The sequence below is a fragment of the Delphinus delphis genome, chromosome 10, assembly GCF_949987515.2.
Source record: "Delphinus delphis chromosome 10, mDelDel1.2, whole genome shotgun sequence".
NCBI classification, from domain to species: domain Eukaryota; kingdom Metazoa; phylum Chordata; class Mammalia; order Artiodactyla; family Delphinidae; genus Delphinus; species Delphinus delphis.
The window spans coordinates 62,562,918-62,578,285 of NC_082692.2; the positions used below are offsets into that span (position 1 = coordinate 62,562,918).

The 15,368-nt window shown below is 42.1% G+C and overlaps 1 protein-coding gene across 2 annotated transcripts in view; it reads right to left on the reverse strand.

The window, feature by feature from the left end:
* Positions 1-15,368, reverse strand: part of LZTFL1 (leucine zipper transcription factor like 1) — an 89,875-nt gene that overhangs the window by 19,937 nt on the left and 54,570 nt on the right. Inside the window, exon 1 of one of the 2 annotated variants that reach the window (XM_060022336.1) lies at positions 5,471-5,592. The exons of the other annotated variant lie outside the window; for it this stretch is intronic. Coding sequence (XP_059878319.1) covers positions 5,471-5,473 — 3 coding nt within the window. The 5' untranslated portion in view covers positions 5,474-5,592. Of the gene's footprint in view, positions 1-5,470; positions 5,593-15,368 lie in introns of those variants that run through there. 2 annotated transcript variants of the gene reach the window in all.

Here is a 15,368-nt window from a genome sequence, read left to right on the forward strand (position 1 = left end):
TCCGACCACAACGCTATGAGACTAGATATCAATTACAGGAAAAGATCTGTAAAAAATACAAACAGGGTTTCCCTGGTGGCGCAGTGGTTGAGAGTCCGCCTTCCGATGCAGGGGACACGGGTTCGTGCCCCGGGCCGGGAAGATCCCACATGCCAAGGAGCGGCTGGGCCTGTGAACCATGGCCGCTGGGCCTGCGCGTCCGGAGCCTGTGCTCCGCAACGGGAGAGGCCACAACACTGAGAGGCCCGCATACCGCAAAAAAAAAAAAAAAACAAAAAATACAAACACATGGAAGCTAAACAATACACTACTTAATAACGAAGTGATCACTGAAGAAATCAAAGAGGAAATCAAAAAATACCTAGAAACAAATGACAATGGAGACACGATGACCCAAAACCTATGGGATGCAGCAAAACAGTTCTAAGAGGGAAGTTTATAGCAATACAATCCTACCTTAAGAAACAGGAAACATCTCGAATAAACAACCTAACCTTGCACCTAAAGCAATTAGAGAAAGAAGAACAAAAAAACTCCAACGTTAGCAGAAGGAAAGAAATCATAAAGATCAGATCAGAAATAAATGAAAAAGAAATGAAGGAAACGATAGCAAAGATCAATAGAACTAAAAGCTGGTTCTTTGAGAAGATAAACAAAATTGATAAACCATTAGCCAGACTCATCAAGAAAAAAGGGAGAAGACTCAAATCAATAAAATTAGAAATGAAAAAGGAGAAGTAACAACTGACACTGGAGAAATACAAAAGATCATAAGAGATTACTACAAGCAACTCTATGCCAATAAAATGGACAACCTGGAAGAAATGGACAAATTCTTAGAAATGCACAACCTGCCAAGACTGAATCAGGAAGAAATAGAAAATACAAACAGACCAATCACAAGCACTGAAATTGAAACTGTGATTAAAAATCTTCCAACAAACAAAAGCCCAGGACCAGATGGCTTCACAGGCGAATTCTGTCAAACATTTAGAGAAGAGCTAACACCTATCCTTCTCAAACACTTCCAAAATATAGCACAGGGAGGAACACTCCCAAACTCATTCTACGAGGCCACCATCACCCTGATACCAAAACCAGACAAGGATGTCACAAAGAAAGAAAACTACAGGCCAATATCACTGATGAACACAGATGCAAAAATCCTCAACAAAATACTAGCAAACAGAATCCAACAGCACATTAAAAGGATCATACACCATGATCAAGTGGGGTTTATTCCAGGAATGCAAGGATTCTTCAATATACGCAAATCAATCAACGTGATATGCCATATTAACAAACTGAAGGAGAAAAACCATATGATCATCTCAATAGATGCAAAGAAAGCTTTGGACAAAATTCAACACCCATTTATGACAAAAACCCTGCAGAAAGTAGGCATAGTGGGAACTTTCCTCAACATAATAAAGGCCATATATGACAAACCCACAGCCAACATTGTCCTCAATGGTGAAAAACTGAAAGCATTTCCACTAAGATCAGGAACAAGACAAGGTTGCCTACTCTCACCACTCTTATTCAACATAGTTTTGGAAGTTTCAGCCACAGCAATCAGAGAAGAAAAGGAAATAAAAGGAATCCAAATCGGAAAAGAAGTAAAGCTGTCCCTGTTTGCAGATGACATGATACTATACATAGAGAATCCTAAAGATGCTACCAGAAAACTACTAGAGCTAATCAATGAATTTGGTAAAGTAGCAGGATACAAAATTAATATACAGAAATCTCTGGCACTCCTATACACTAATGATGAAAAATCTGAACGTGAAATCAAGAAAACAATCCCATTTACCATTGCAACAAAAAGAATAAAATATCTAGGAATAAACCTACCTAAGGAGATTAAAGACCTGTATGCAGAAAATTATAAGACACTGATGAAAGAAATTAAAGATGATACAAATATATGGATGATACAAATATATGTTCTTGGATTGGAAGAACCAACATTGTGAAAATGACTCTACTACCCAAAGCAATCTACAGATTCAATGCAATCCCTATCAAACTACCACTGGCATTTTTCACAGAACTAGGACAAAAAATTTCACAACCTGTATGGAAACACAAAAGACCCCGAATAGCAAAAGCAATCTTGAGATCGAAAAATAGAGCTGGAGGAATCAGGTCCCCTGACTTCAGACTATACTACAAAGCTACAGTAATCAAGACAGTATGGTACTGGCACATAAACAGAAATACAGATCAATGGAACAGGATAGAAAGCCCAAAGATAAACCCACGCACATATGGTCACCTTATCTTTGATACAGGAGGCAGGAATGTACAGTGGAGAAAGGACAGCCTCTCCAATAAGTGGTGCTGGGAAAACTGGACAGGTACATGTAAAAGTATGAGATTAAATCGCTCCCTAACACCATACACAAAAATAAGCTCAAAATGGACTAAAGACCTAAATGTAAGGCCAGAAACTATCAAACTCTTAGAGGAAAACATAGGCAGAACACTCTATGACATAAATCACAGCAAGATCCTTTTTGATCCACCTCCCAGAGAAATGGAAATAAAAACAAAAATAAACAAATGGGACCTAATGAAACTTCAAAGCTTTTGCACAGCAAAGGAAACCATAAACAAGACCAAAAGACAACCCTCAGAATGGGAGAAAATATTTGCAAATGAAGCAACTGACAAAGGATTAATCTCCAAAATTTACAAGCAGCTCATGCAGCTCAATAACAGAAAAACAAACAACCCAATCCAAAAATGGGCAGAAGACCTAAATAGACATTTCTCCAAAGAAGATATACAGACTGCCAACAAACACATGAAAGAATGCTCAACATCATTAGTCATTAGAAAAATGCAAATCAAAACTACAAAGAGATATCATCTCACACCAGTCAGAATGGCCATCATCAAAAAATCTAGAAACAATAAATGCTGGAGAGGGTGTGGGGAAAAGGAAACACTCTTGCACTGCTGGTGGGAATGTGAATTGGTACAGCCACTATGGAAAACAGTATGGGGGTTCCTTAAAAAACTACAAATAGAACTACCATATGACCCAGCAATCCCACTACTGGGTATATACCCTGAGAAAACTATAATTCAAAAAGAGTCATGTACCAAAATGTTCATTGCAGCTCTATTTACAACAGCCAGGAGATGGAAACAACCTAAGTGCCCATCATCGGATGAATGGATAAAGAAGATGTGGCACATATATACAATGGAATATTACTCTACCATAAAAAGAAACAAAACTGAGCTATTTGTAATGAGGTGGATGGACCTAGAGTCTGTCATACAGAGTGAAGTAAGTCCAAAAGAGAAAGACAAATCCCGTATGCTAACACGTATATATGGAATTTAAGAAAAAATAATGTCATGAAGAACCTAGGGGTAAGATGGGAATAAAGACCCAGATCTACTAGAGAATGGACTTGAGGATATGGGGAGGGGGAAGGGTAAGCTGTGACAAAGCGAGAGAGTGGCATGGACATATATACACTACCAAACGTAAAATAGATAGCTAGTGGGAAGCAGCTGCATAGCACAGGGAGATCAGCTCGGTGCTTTGTGACCACCTAGAGGGGTGGGATAGGGAGGGTGGGAGGGAGGGAGACGCAAGCGGGAAGAGACATGGGAACAAATGTATATGTATAACTGATCCACTTTGTTATAAAGCAGAAACCATTGTAAATCAATTATACTCCAATAAAGATGTAAAGAAAAAAAGAAGCAGCTGAGTTCAGTAGGAGAAATAGCATTAGCCCAGGAGACAGCACTCATAAACGTTTGCTTCCCCATATGCACATATGTACACTATACGTACACGAATCACATCATTAGAGAGAAAACAGAATGGGTTGATGTGTGGTGTAAGTAGAGAAAGCACTGGATTAAAAACCAAATTTAAGCCTAGCTATGAAACTTTCTGTTAGCAAATCACTTAACCTCATTGACACCAGTTGTCAGCTGTTAAATCAGAGACGATATGATGATCAGCTGTAAAATATGTAGAAATAGTGGGAGGTATCCAAATAGGGAAATCAGAATTTGTTTGAATTTTGTTGCAAAACGATTCTATTAAAAAAAAATAGCTAAAACACAGAGCAAGAATCCTACCAGAGCACTGCCAAGCGAGTGTCCTGAAATTGTGACATAAAGTGAGGGGAGAGTGGTGAAGGCGCCAGAAATGGTTCCCTTTCCTGACCATACTCCAAAGTCCATATACAGCTTTACCATGAGAAGTATAAGGATGAAAATGTAATGATAAAAATGAACACAACCTAATAAAACCTATTATATACTGAATGCTTAATATTTTAACAGGTACTGGGCTATTTGTTCTATATGCATTATCTCATTTATCATTTTAACAACCGAAGTATACTTATTATCTGCAATTTACTAATGAAGAAACTGAGCCTGACTCCAAAACCTCAGTCGTTAAGCAAATTGATAGGAAGGAATTACAGAAGATAGAATGGGAGCAAATGTCAGCCTTCTTGTGACATCACCACCATTTTTTCAACTTGTTCCTGATATTTTAGGGAAATCAAGAGAATGAGAGGGACAAGCTCAAGCAGGGTAGGGAACGGTCTGTTTTGTTCACAGCTATACCCTCAGCTGCAAGAGAGTGCTTGGGACATAGCGTGGGCTAAATAGGAATTCTGGTTGCTGAGGTATTTTACTAGCCCATTTCAGCGGTGCCCCCAACCCTGGAGTCATCTTTTTTTCTCAACACTTCAGTACTGTGCCTTCTTCTAAAAACGGTTGCTATTTAAGTTGGCATTCTATATACGCTGGAGGGATTAATGGGATATGTTCTAGCATACAGGAAAACGTGCCTTCTTTTGAACAGGTCAAAACACAAGAAATGTCACTCAAGTTTTCACAGCTATAAAATAGGGGCTGGAACTCTTACAGTTACTCTCACATCAGGAAGTTGTATTCAATCACATTCTTCCTCCTCGGCTCGTTAACATAATTAATGCTGCCAAAGTGTGTGTGTGTGTGTGTGTGTGTGTGTGTGTGTGTGTGTGTGTGTGTGTGTGTGTGTGTGTGTGTGTGTGTGTGTGTGTGTGTGCGCGTGTGTGTATCTGTGTCTGCGAGCGCGTAAACTTGGAGTTTTTGGAATCGAATGAGAATCCCGCTTTGAGCCTTCTGCTGGCAGCCGGTTCCCTCCAGCTCTCTTCGTCAGCCACCTGTGAAGAGTGACTTGCCCCGGGCACCTCAGGCAGGGTCGAGGAATGAAGCGACGCGGCGGAGCGCGGCTGCTAGGAGAGGGCTCCACCTAGGATTATCCCGGAAGGGCTTCGGCCGAGGCTAACAGAGCCTCTCGCACCCGGTGCAGCCTCCCCTCCTCAGGGAGGCTCAGGGCCGGACTCAGACCCGCTGCAGGCCAGGGTATCACCCCGGGGCCCCGGCTCTGCATCTCTCCTCGGCGCGGGCCGGCGTTACCCGGCCGGCTACTCACCATGCCAGCGGACAGGAGTCAGCGGTCTGGAAAAGCGGGAGAGGCCAGGCGCGGCTTCGTCAGGCCCACCGTCTCCAAGGTAAGTTGGACCGCAGAGGACGCGGAGGGAGGGCGGGTTGTTTAGAAGCCTCCGGTTGCTAATGGCAACCCATGCACGTGACCCTGCAATTATGCACTTTTATTGGTCCTCAAGATGACGCGACAGGAAGTGCCTTGTGACCGGCCGACAGCCGCGTGCGCATTTGCTCCCACAGCCGGGAAGTCCCTCCTTTTCGTGCCACGCCGACTTTGGGGAGGCCGCCGTTGCCAATGGTAACGGAAGTGGAGCGGCCGCCTGACTCCCCACCGCTCCCGGGATTCGCGGGGCATCTGGGTCTGCTTTGCTGCTCAGGGCTTGTCCTGCACTTCCTGTGACCTGGCGGCCCCGAGGGCCGTGGCCTCGACCGTTGACACCCGACCTTTTAACGGTCTCGTGGGGCGTCCCAGACTTATTTCTCTTCTCTCCCAACTGTTCCTACTTGGCCAAGATAGGCCAACAGCACCAGTGCTGCCAGGTTCCTGGATAGAGCTTTGAACGACTCACTCCCCACCGCTCCCATTTTTTCCCCTCTTACATTCTTGGTAAAAATGCCTAATATAGCACCTTTTTCCTTAAAAAAAAAAAAATTGCAAACGGAATTAGTGAAAGAGCAGTGAATTTCAAACTATTATGCCTAGATCATCAGGGGAGCGTGTTGTACAAATGCTTCCCTGGCCTAACCCCCAGAAATCCTGAATCACTCTGGGTTTGGAATCTGCATCTTTTACCGACCCTCCAGGATTGATCACGGATCACTCTTTAAGAAACACTGTCCTTGGGACTTCCCTGGTGGCTCAGTGGTTAAGAATCCGCCTGCCAATGCAGGGGACATGGGTTCAATCTGTGGTCCTGGAAGGTCCCACGTGCCACGGAGCAACTAAGCCCGTGCGCCACAACTACCGAGCCTGCGCTCTAGAGCCCGCAAGCCACAACTACTGAGCCCATAGGCCACAACTACTGAAGCCTGTGCACCTGGAGCCCGTGCTCCACAAGAGAAGCCACCGCAATGAGAAGCCCACACACCGCAACGAAGAGTAGCCCCCCGCGCTCGCCACAACTAGAGAAAGCCTGCGCACAGCAACAAAGACCCAATGCAGCCCCAAATAAATTTATATAAAAAAGAAACACTGCCCTAGAAGAAGCAGAGGTGTAGGAAGAGATGCATTATTGCAAATACTGGCGGGGTGGGGGGGGTGGGGGGGAGGGGGAGTGGAGGGGGGAGGGGGTGGAGGAGGGGGAGGGGGTGGAGGAGGGGGATGGAGGTGTTGGGCTGGGTGGGTCAAAGGCAATGAATATGGGCCTAGGCCATTCAGTGGGCATTTCAGAGGCTCAGAAGACAGAAACACGAGCAGATACAATCACTGGGGAGGCTAAAAAGTGAGCCTCTCATGATAGACATTGAAATGAGAAGGAGCACAGAGCCGGGAGCTTTCTGAGAATCTGGGAGGCTCAAAACTGAGGAGAGGATATTTGGCATTATCCCTGCTCAGGAGAAGATAAGCTAATTTAGATAATGCTTATGGGGCTTATGTTGATTTTGGCTACTACACAATGCAATTTAAAATGGATCACAATTGAAAAAAAAAATATCGCAATTGGAACCTAAACACCTAGACAAGATTTTAGAGACCTGGTTCCACTTGGTTAATTTATGGATGAAGAGACTGAGAGCCAAGGTCACATGTCCAAGACTTCAGAGGGCTAGGTGGGGGCATCTGAAGCTTGAGTCAGTGATGAAACTAATACAAATATGTTTTTAAGAGCAAAACCAGAAAGCAGGTGTGAACTATTCTGGTACAGTGCATGTTAAATCATATTCTGGTTTCAAGAATTTCATTTTTCTTTTCATTTATCACCACATTCATTTTATTTAATATAAATTATATACTAAATTATGTACAAAGCTTAATTGTCCCAAGAACTGAGCTCAATACTTTTTTAACTGGACACTTTAACTGCTAGAATAAAGTGGCAGCAGATAAATTCTGTAGAATAAAGCTAACTTATGAATGGATGATGTCTTTAGAAAAAGAGGTGTGGCAATGAAAACATTTACTAGTTAAACGGTCAATACGGTAAAATGGAATTAATTTAAATGGATAATTTTCAATTCAGACAAAGTAAGAGCTAGAAGGAAATAATACTTTCAGATGAGGAAAGGCAGCTCAGAAAAGTAAACTGTCTTGGCCAGAGAAGCAGCAGAACCAGGTCTGGAATCCAAATCTCATGACTTACTGGCAAGAGTTTCTTGACCATTTCGTTCCAACCAAATACAGGTGACAGGTCTTTCTCTTCCCCTCTGTAAGTAAGGCCTCTCACCCTCTGTTTAGGGGAGCTTATGAGGTTCCCATTACTTGAAAAGCAGGGGTTGAAAGAGCAGTTTTCCAATTTGGATGGGGCTTCGCAAAATCTTGGGGCACAGTCAAGAGTCCTTTGCTTGGATGACCCAGGAACGATATGCAGGCAGTTGCCCGTGGAAGGACCTCAATCCTCAGGGACATGAACAGCTGACAAGGCTCTCCTGTGTGTAACGGAGCACTCCCAGGCATGGAAGGATGGCCTGGTGGCAGTGGCTTGGGTATGCCCCACTTCACTGGCCTCCCAGTAGTATCTGGGCAGAATCTCTGTCTCCCTGAAGGGTCTAAAGGGCAGGTTCTCAGCCTCCCATTATGACTCCCTCCAAGCTCAGTTAAATTTCTGCTTTACCATGCCATCCCTTACATTTCTGTTCAATGAGTGCTGGTCTAATTTGATAATAATAGTTGCCATTACTTAGTGCCTACAATAGGCTAGACATATTCCATTTCAATAGTTAATCCTCAAAATCTTTGGTTCTTTTCTTACTGCAGTAGGTATTCATTGAATTCACATAGAGAAAGGTCACTTTACTAGGTGCTGTGGACGCAAAGTAAAGAAGGAATTTCATAAACACTTTTATGACATTTAAATGAACAAAGTTGTTCACCAGTCTGCATTTCTAAGGAAACTTAAGTGCATTTTCCTGCTGGCAAACTCCTGTGCTTATTACTAAGTGTTATTAATGCAGGGGAACCAAAGCAGTGGGTGGATGATGCAAGTATTTCATTGGCGAATATGTTTGGGGCTTGGTGATTCTTTGTTATGCAAAGCTACATCAGCTGGCTATTTTAACTTAAAATTCTACTTTAATCTAAAATCTTCTGTACCAAGGATGTTATAATATCACTGTTAGCCCATCTACCCAGCTGAGTTGAATGTTGGTAGATAAGCTGTCTAAATAGTGTCAGCAAATATGAACATGTATTTTGGGCTTAAAGTGATGAATTTGGCTCGGGAAAAGACTGAGCCCATGCTTTGGGATGTTTACTAGCTTGAGTTGATTACCAAAGCAAACAGTTCAAGCTGTGAGGAAGAACATCTCCACCCTACTTTAGCAGTGAGCTTCTCAGCCTCATTCTATTTTTTTTTAATCACTGTGACAATTTAAAAAATGTGTTTGTGTGTGTGCATCCATGTGTATGTCCATTTGGAAGGACTGCATTATGGGAGGCGTACAAACAAGGCCATTATATACCTTTTAGCATAGTTCAATACCAATAAAATGAAGATCAACTCTGTCTTTTTAGATTACTACAAAATGAGACTTTTATGAGTTTATAAATTACTAGTCTTAACACTGCGGCCACCAATTTCAGGGTGTTTAAAACCTAGACTAGGCAAAAGGAGGAACGGGAAGTTGATCGTGGTCTTCTTAGCAGCATTGACACATTGCTCCTTTCGCCACTATTTACAGAGTCCCTTTGTGTGCAAGGTTCTCTGGCCAAGATAGAATCTGAGGGACGAAGTGGAGGGATTTAGGAAGCCCCAGATTCCCCTACTCTATAAATCTTGGGTAAGGTTGGGGGACTAAGGTGAGGCTTTACTTAAGTAAAAAAGAGGAAATAATAAAGAAAATGATTAAGTAAAAACTAATACAGGTAGTTCCCCAAAAAAGTCTTGAAGATTATATGGGAAAGGAATGTTTGACGTTTGAGAAACACTGAACTGAGAGCAGGCAGGAAATGGTTAGGGGAAAATCATTTCGGGGGAGTGGATTATCTTGAAGAAGGAGCAGAGCCTTCAGCGTATGGCTTTGTACATGTAATACTACCAGGGTCCTCTGCAACTCCCCGCACCCTGCCCCATTACAACTGAGAAAGTAGCCAACATGTTAGAGAAGGGAAGAACACAGGATTCAAAGAAGAGTCTTTACAGGAGCTATGGCATTTGATTGGGTCTCTAGTGGGCAAGAGGCTATTTTCAGTTATTCTATTTGCTCCTTCAGTCAGTTGGTTTCAAGATGCAGAGTGACCCGCAGAGTATTAGAGGGTGCTAACAAATTAGTGAAATCAGTATCACATGCTTTAAAGGAGGTCAGGCAAGGAAGTGGTTCACCATAGAGTACTACAACTCCCTTTAAGACTGTGTGGATGACGATAATTTCTTAGCCCAAATGATAGATTAGTTTCACTGATAAATCTCCAAAATTGAAACACCCCACAGGAAACAAACACCAAAAACATCAAAAACTGAAGACCACCTAAAAAAAAATGTTAGAAATTGGTTGTGAGGAATACCTCCTTGTGAGGTACAAGAAAAGTTTATTGTAACTATGGTGATATGCACCAAATCCTTATTCCACACCCTCCTGTGCACGTATACATTTGAGTTAGACCCCCAAGCTCAACCTTTGTGTTCAGCGACTGTTCATGGAAAACCCCATACACAACAGACATTGTGGGGAAGGGAACAATGAGCAAGATGGGATCTGTCCCTTTCAAACATGGCCTTATAATCAAGTCAAGGGAAAATGCAAGCTTGCAAAACGATCTCAGAGCAGACAGTAAGTGGAATGGGAGTTCAGAGAAGAGAAAGGTTACCTCTCTTGAAAGTAGAAAGGAGAAGTTCAGGAGAGTCTTTCAGAAGGCAGTGGAATTTGGGCTAGGCTTTAAAAGGTGTGTGGAAGAGTTGTGGGTCGGCATGATGATTGCGGGAAAGAAGACTGTCCTGCACAAAGAACCAGAATTTTCATCAGGTGAGGCAGAAGAGCTGTCCAGAGACATACTTTTAAATTTGTTATTATTTCAAGGGTCAAACTACAAAAAGAGATACGCAACGATGGAGTATCTATTCCAGTATCTTATTCAGGAATGCGGGCCTTCCTAGATCTGTGATCTTTGCTAAATGTTTACCTGGACTACTGTCAATGGAAAGATGTTCACCAATTGCATCCCATCTTAGAAAATGGAAAACAGACTCAAATTTGCTCAGGAAGTTTTGCCTACAGAGATGGGGCTGCGCAGTCCTTTTATAAAGTCTGAATGTCCTAGTGCAAACTGTGTTCATGGATGGAAGTTTTCTCAACGGGATAGGTAAATAGAAGGCAAAAGGAAATGTCATTCTTGGTTGGTCTATACTTGTTTGTCTTTCCCACTACTACATTTCAAGCTCCTTGCAGGATGGAATCTTTATTACATGATCAACCTGAGCCCCCCAGCAAGGGCTCGGCTATAATATCTCTGAGCAGTGCTTGCAGAATTGAAATGAAATTTAGCAGGAACATCTCAACAAACATTCGTGGGTTCCTGCTGGGTTCCAGGCACTGTATGTTTGGCGGGGGACGTGGTTGGCCCTGGGCACGCTGCCTCTTAGAAAACGTATCGTGTATTATCAAACATCCAGCTATCCCTATTTCCTATATTAAATGTAATGGTGAGTTTGGTTTATATAACTTTTATAATCATGAGTCTTTGAGAATGAATTATTTAGTTCTTGTGATTTAACACTTAAATTTTTATATAAACTACAAATTGAATTCTAGTTGATCAGTTGACTTAATGTTACATTTTGAAGATATCCCATAAAACTAGTACTAATTTAGATTTTGTGCTTTTCTTTTCATATCATGGGCTCACACCATTTTATTATATATTATATTTTATTATATATCATATTATATAATATCATATATTATACATATTATATAATATCTGCAGTATTTTATTTCAGATCTCACATATTTTACAGGCCTTAGGCTCTGTGTCTTAAATGCCTATTGGATGTTGGGAGAGCAAAGAGGATTGAAACAAGTCCCTGCTCTCCAGGCTCCTGTGTAGCAGGAGAGATAGACCCATTAGAAGGTCACGTTCATATAATGTGGTCACCTTTTGGGAAACGAGGTAAGGGGCACTTAGTTCAATCTAGGACTTCAAGGAAACCACTGAGGAAGATCCCTGAATTGAATCTTGAGGGATTGTCAAGAGTTAGCCTGGGAAAGCAAGGCAGAAAGGGTAGAGGGAACACAACAAAACCTGAAACAGTCCAGCGTGTGAATTCCTAACAAAGCTTAAATAATAGGTTAGCCTCTACTTTTAGGAATTAATGCTGCCAAAAATCTCATTGCTTTGCTAAAAATATTGGTGAATAAGTCATGAGTAGAACAACAAATTACCTTCACAGGGAAAAAAAATAACCCAACACACTAAAAACCAAAGGGATATAAAGACAAGTTATATCTCTACAACTGTTATTGTCTAAAAGGGAGCAGAGCGGGAAGTCTGGGGTACTAGTGCTATGGTAATATTCTGTTTCATGATCTGGGTGCAAGTTATGTGTTTTTAGTTTGTGTAAATTAATGAGCTATACCCTTACATATATAACTTCAATAAAGAGTTTGGAAATTTAAATGCCTATACATGTATGTATGTATTTGTGTACAGATACTTCAATTAAAGGGTTTTTAAAATGCTAAAAAAAAAAAAAAGGTAGGTTATATATGTGGTTAACTGCTATGATTGAGGCTAAGACACCTATCAAAGGCACTGGTGATAACCTAAGGGGAGGATGTCTTTCCAGAACTGGAGTGTATTTATCTGACTTGCACTTGGTCAGCCTGCAAAGACTCCCCAGCACCATCAGGTACAGTGGAAGAGAAGTGTGGTAGGGGCAGCTTTATTAAATCATCCACGAACAAACCGGTGGAGACTAACTCTGAACATCTAACACTCACAGAATCAATAGCTTCACTGAACAGAATCGGACTTCAATGGTCCCTAATTGTTCTTATCTGATATAATTTGGTCTTATTTTAAAATAGCAAGACCTGAGCATAAGTCAGAAGACAACGCAAACTTTAAGGACAGAAACAGTTTCTCATTTTAAGAGATTTAAAGTGTGAATTTCTATATTTGATTTTGTGTGTGAGAAACCATTAAAACCACGGAGTTGGCTTTTTTCCTAGGATCTCTGTTTGTATCCACATAAGAAGGTTCTGTCTGTGTGTTGAGAGATTGTCCGTATGCCCAATGTATTTTTCAGTTAGAATTTACAATATTGTGAAGATTTGTATCTTTAAAATGGATTTTTTTTTTTTTTTTTTGCGGTACGCGGGCCCCTCACTGTTGTGGCCTCTCCCGTTGCGGAGCACAGGCTCCGGACGCGCAGGCTCAGCGGCCATGGCTCACGGGCCCAGCCGCTCCGCGGCATGTGGGATCTTCCCGGACCGGGGCACGAACCCGTGTCCCCTGCATCGGCAGGTGGACTCTCAACCACTGCGCCACCAGGGAAGCCCAAAATGGATATGTATTTTTAAATTCTCTATGATGTGAGTCATCATAGCTGTCATATTTTGCACACTGAACTGTGTTTCAGTAACAAATGCTTCATGTTTAAAATGTGATATTTAGTTTAATCCTCAAAGCAACCCCAGAAGATAAATACTTCCTTCTTCCCACTACTGCGACCCTCAACACACAAACCCTTGTAAGGACTGGTAGGCTGTGCCTCCTTCACAGTCACCTACTGACCAGTTCTTGTCTCTAGTTACCCACTGCCACCTGTCTTCCATCATCAACCATCTTCCACCAACCTCCAGATCATTCATGCCTTCAAGCACCCTCAAGGCCTATCACATCTGGTTCCAGCCTATCCTGCCATCCCAGAGGATGACCCGGCTAGCGCCCCTTTGTCCTGGCTCTGCCTGATGCTCTCTGGCAACCCTGAGCTCTATTTCACCGTAGCACCTACTCTGTTCCCCACATCCCATCGTAGCCCGAAGCTGCTCCATTGCCGTGCTGACAACTCAGAAGTGACTCTCTGATCATCACCAGCTATCTGAGTTGCTCCAACTCCTGCACTTTCCTTCAACCTTGCCTCTCACCTGACTGTGAGCTAACTGTGATCTTGTGAACCTTCTACTTTCTTCTGCTCTAGCATCCCTTCTCCTTGACTCACTTCTCCTGGTCCCACTTCTAGACCTCCAGGTCATCACTCCACCAGGAGAAGTTTCTATTTCTCACCAGTTAACTCTGTTACAACACCAACTTGACCAACCTTCAATCCTCCCAGCCATCCATTTTCTTGTTATTGTTCTTGCTCCAAAACCAGAGAATTCACATAAATAACTGTATTTACTTCATAAAATCTTTTGAGCTTTTTTTTTTTTTCCATTTCCTCTGGCCTTTACAGCTGCTTAGACATATTCTGGCTCAGCTCCTGTCCCACGTCACCCAAGTGGCCGTCCCCTAAAGTTTCCTAGTCCTTCAGCATCATCCCTCTCCCTTCTCTTCAATCCCCACAGATGATCCCCTTCTGCTTTTCCAGAAGGGTAAGCTCCCCTGATGTCCCTGCATTTACGCTCACATTTTCTTCATCAGTAAGTGAGGAAATATTAAAGATTATTAACACTTGGCATTGCCTAGAGCATAAGGAAAACACATTCTTTAAAACTTTGGTAGGAGGATAAAGGGCATAGTGGGTCTTTTTTAGGAGGACAAACTGGAAATTAGTATCAAAACTGAAAATGCACATGCCCTCTGACCCAGTGATTTGTCTTCACTTCTAAGAATTGATTCAAGAAAAAAACAAGAGTGCAAAGATGTATGTACAGAGATATTTACTGTGGTTTTGATGTGGTAAAACTCCTGAGACTGTTTAAACGTTCCCCTTTTGGGGGAATGACTAAATAAATTGTGCTGCAATAAAGTGGAATTTTCTGCAGCTGTCAAAAAGCCCAGGAAGCATCCAATGTGCACCGACACGGGAAGATCTCTATAACATATAATAAAATGACAAAATCAAGTTGGAGAACAGTCATAGTAAGATCCCACTTACTTAGTTGTAAAGGCACATACAGACAAATTCAGAAAGGTGAAGCACTAAACTCCTTATACCCAAATCCAGGCAGGGGTAATAGAATGGTGACAGGTGTGGGAGGTGGTTGATCCCTATGTTATACATGCCTGTAATTCTAATTTCGTTATTAAGCAGTCATTACTTTTAGAATTTAGTGACATAAAGAGAAAAAAAAATCCGACACTGAAACATCCTTTTGTTACATTTGTCATTGTTTTATGTGCTCACCACAATCAAGGCGCCTTCCTTCTGAGGGTCAAGCCTCACTTCTTTTCTCAAGACATGAGGCAGAAATTTCAGGTCACCAAGAGACCTGGAAGGAGACCACCCAAAGGTGGTCACTCCAAACGCTACTGCCGACATTTAGATATTTTCACTTTGGTCACAGCCCTCTGCTGTTAACTTTCTTCCTCTTTTTTTTTTTGCTCCAGAGGACTGAGCAGATATTTTATAGCAGAATTAAACAAGAAGCTGGCATGTGTCTTTGGACACAAAGGTGCACTGTACAGGAATAGTAAAACCATTAGGCTCATTTGCTTTACTGCATTACATGGAATATCTTTTATGGGAAAGGTGCATATCAACTTTGGTGTGACTTACACCAAAATTATCAATGATTATCCATCATGGTTTATTATTGCCACCCTTCTTTCTGGAAATAGAGGGCAA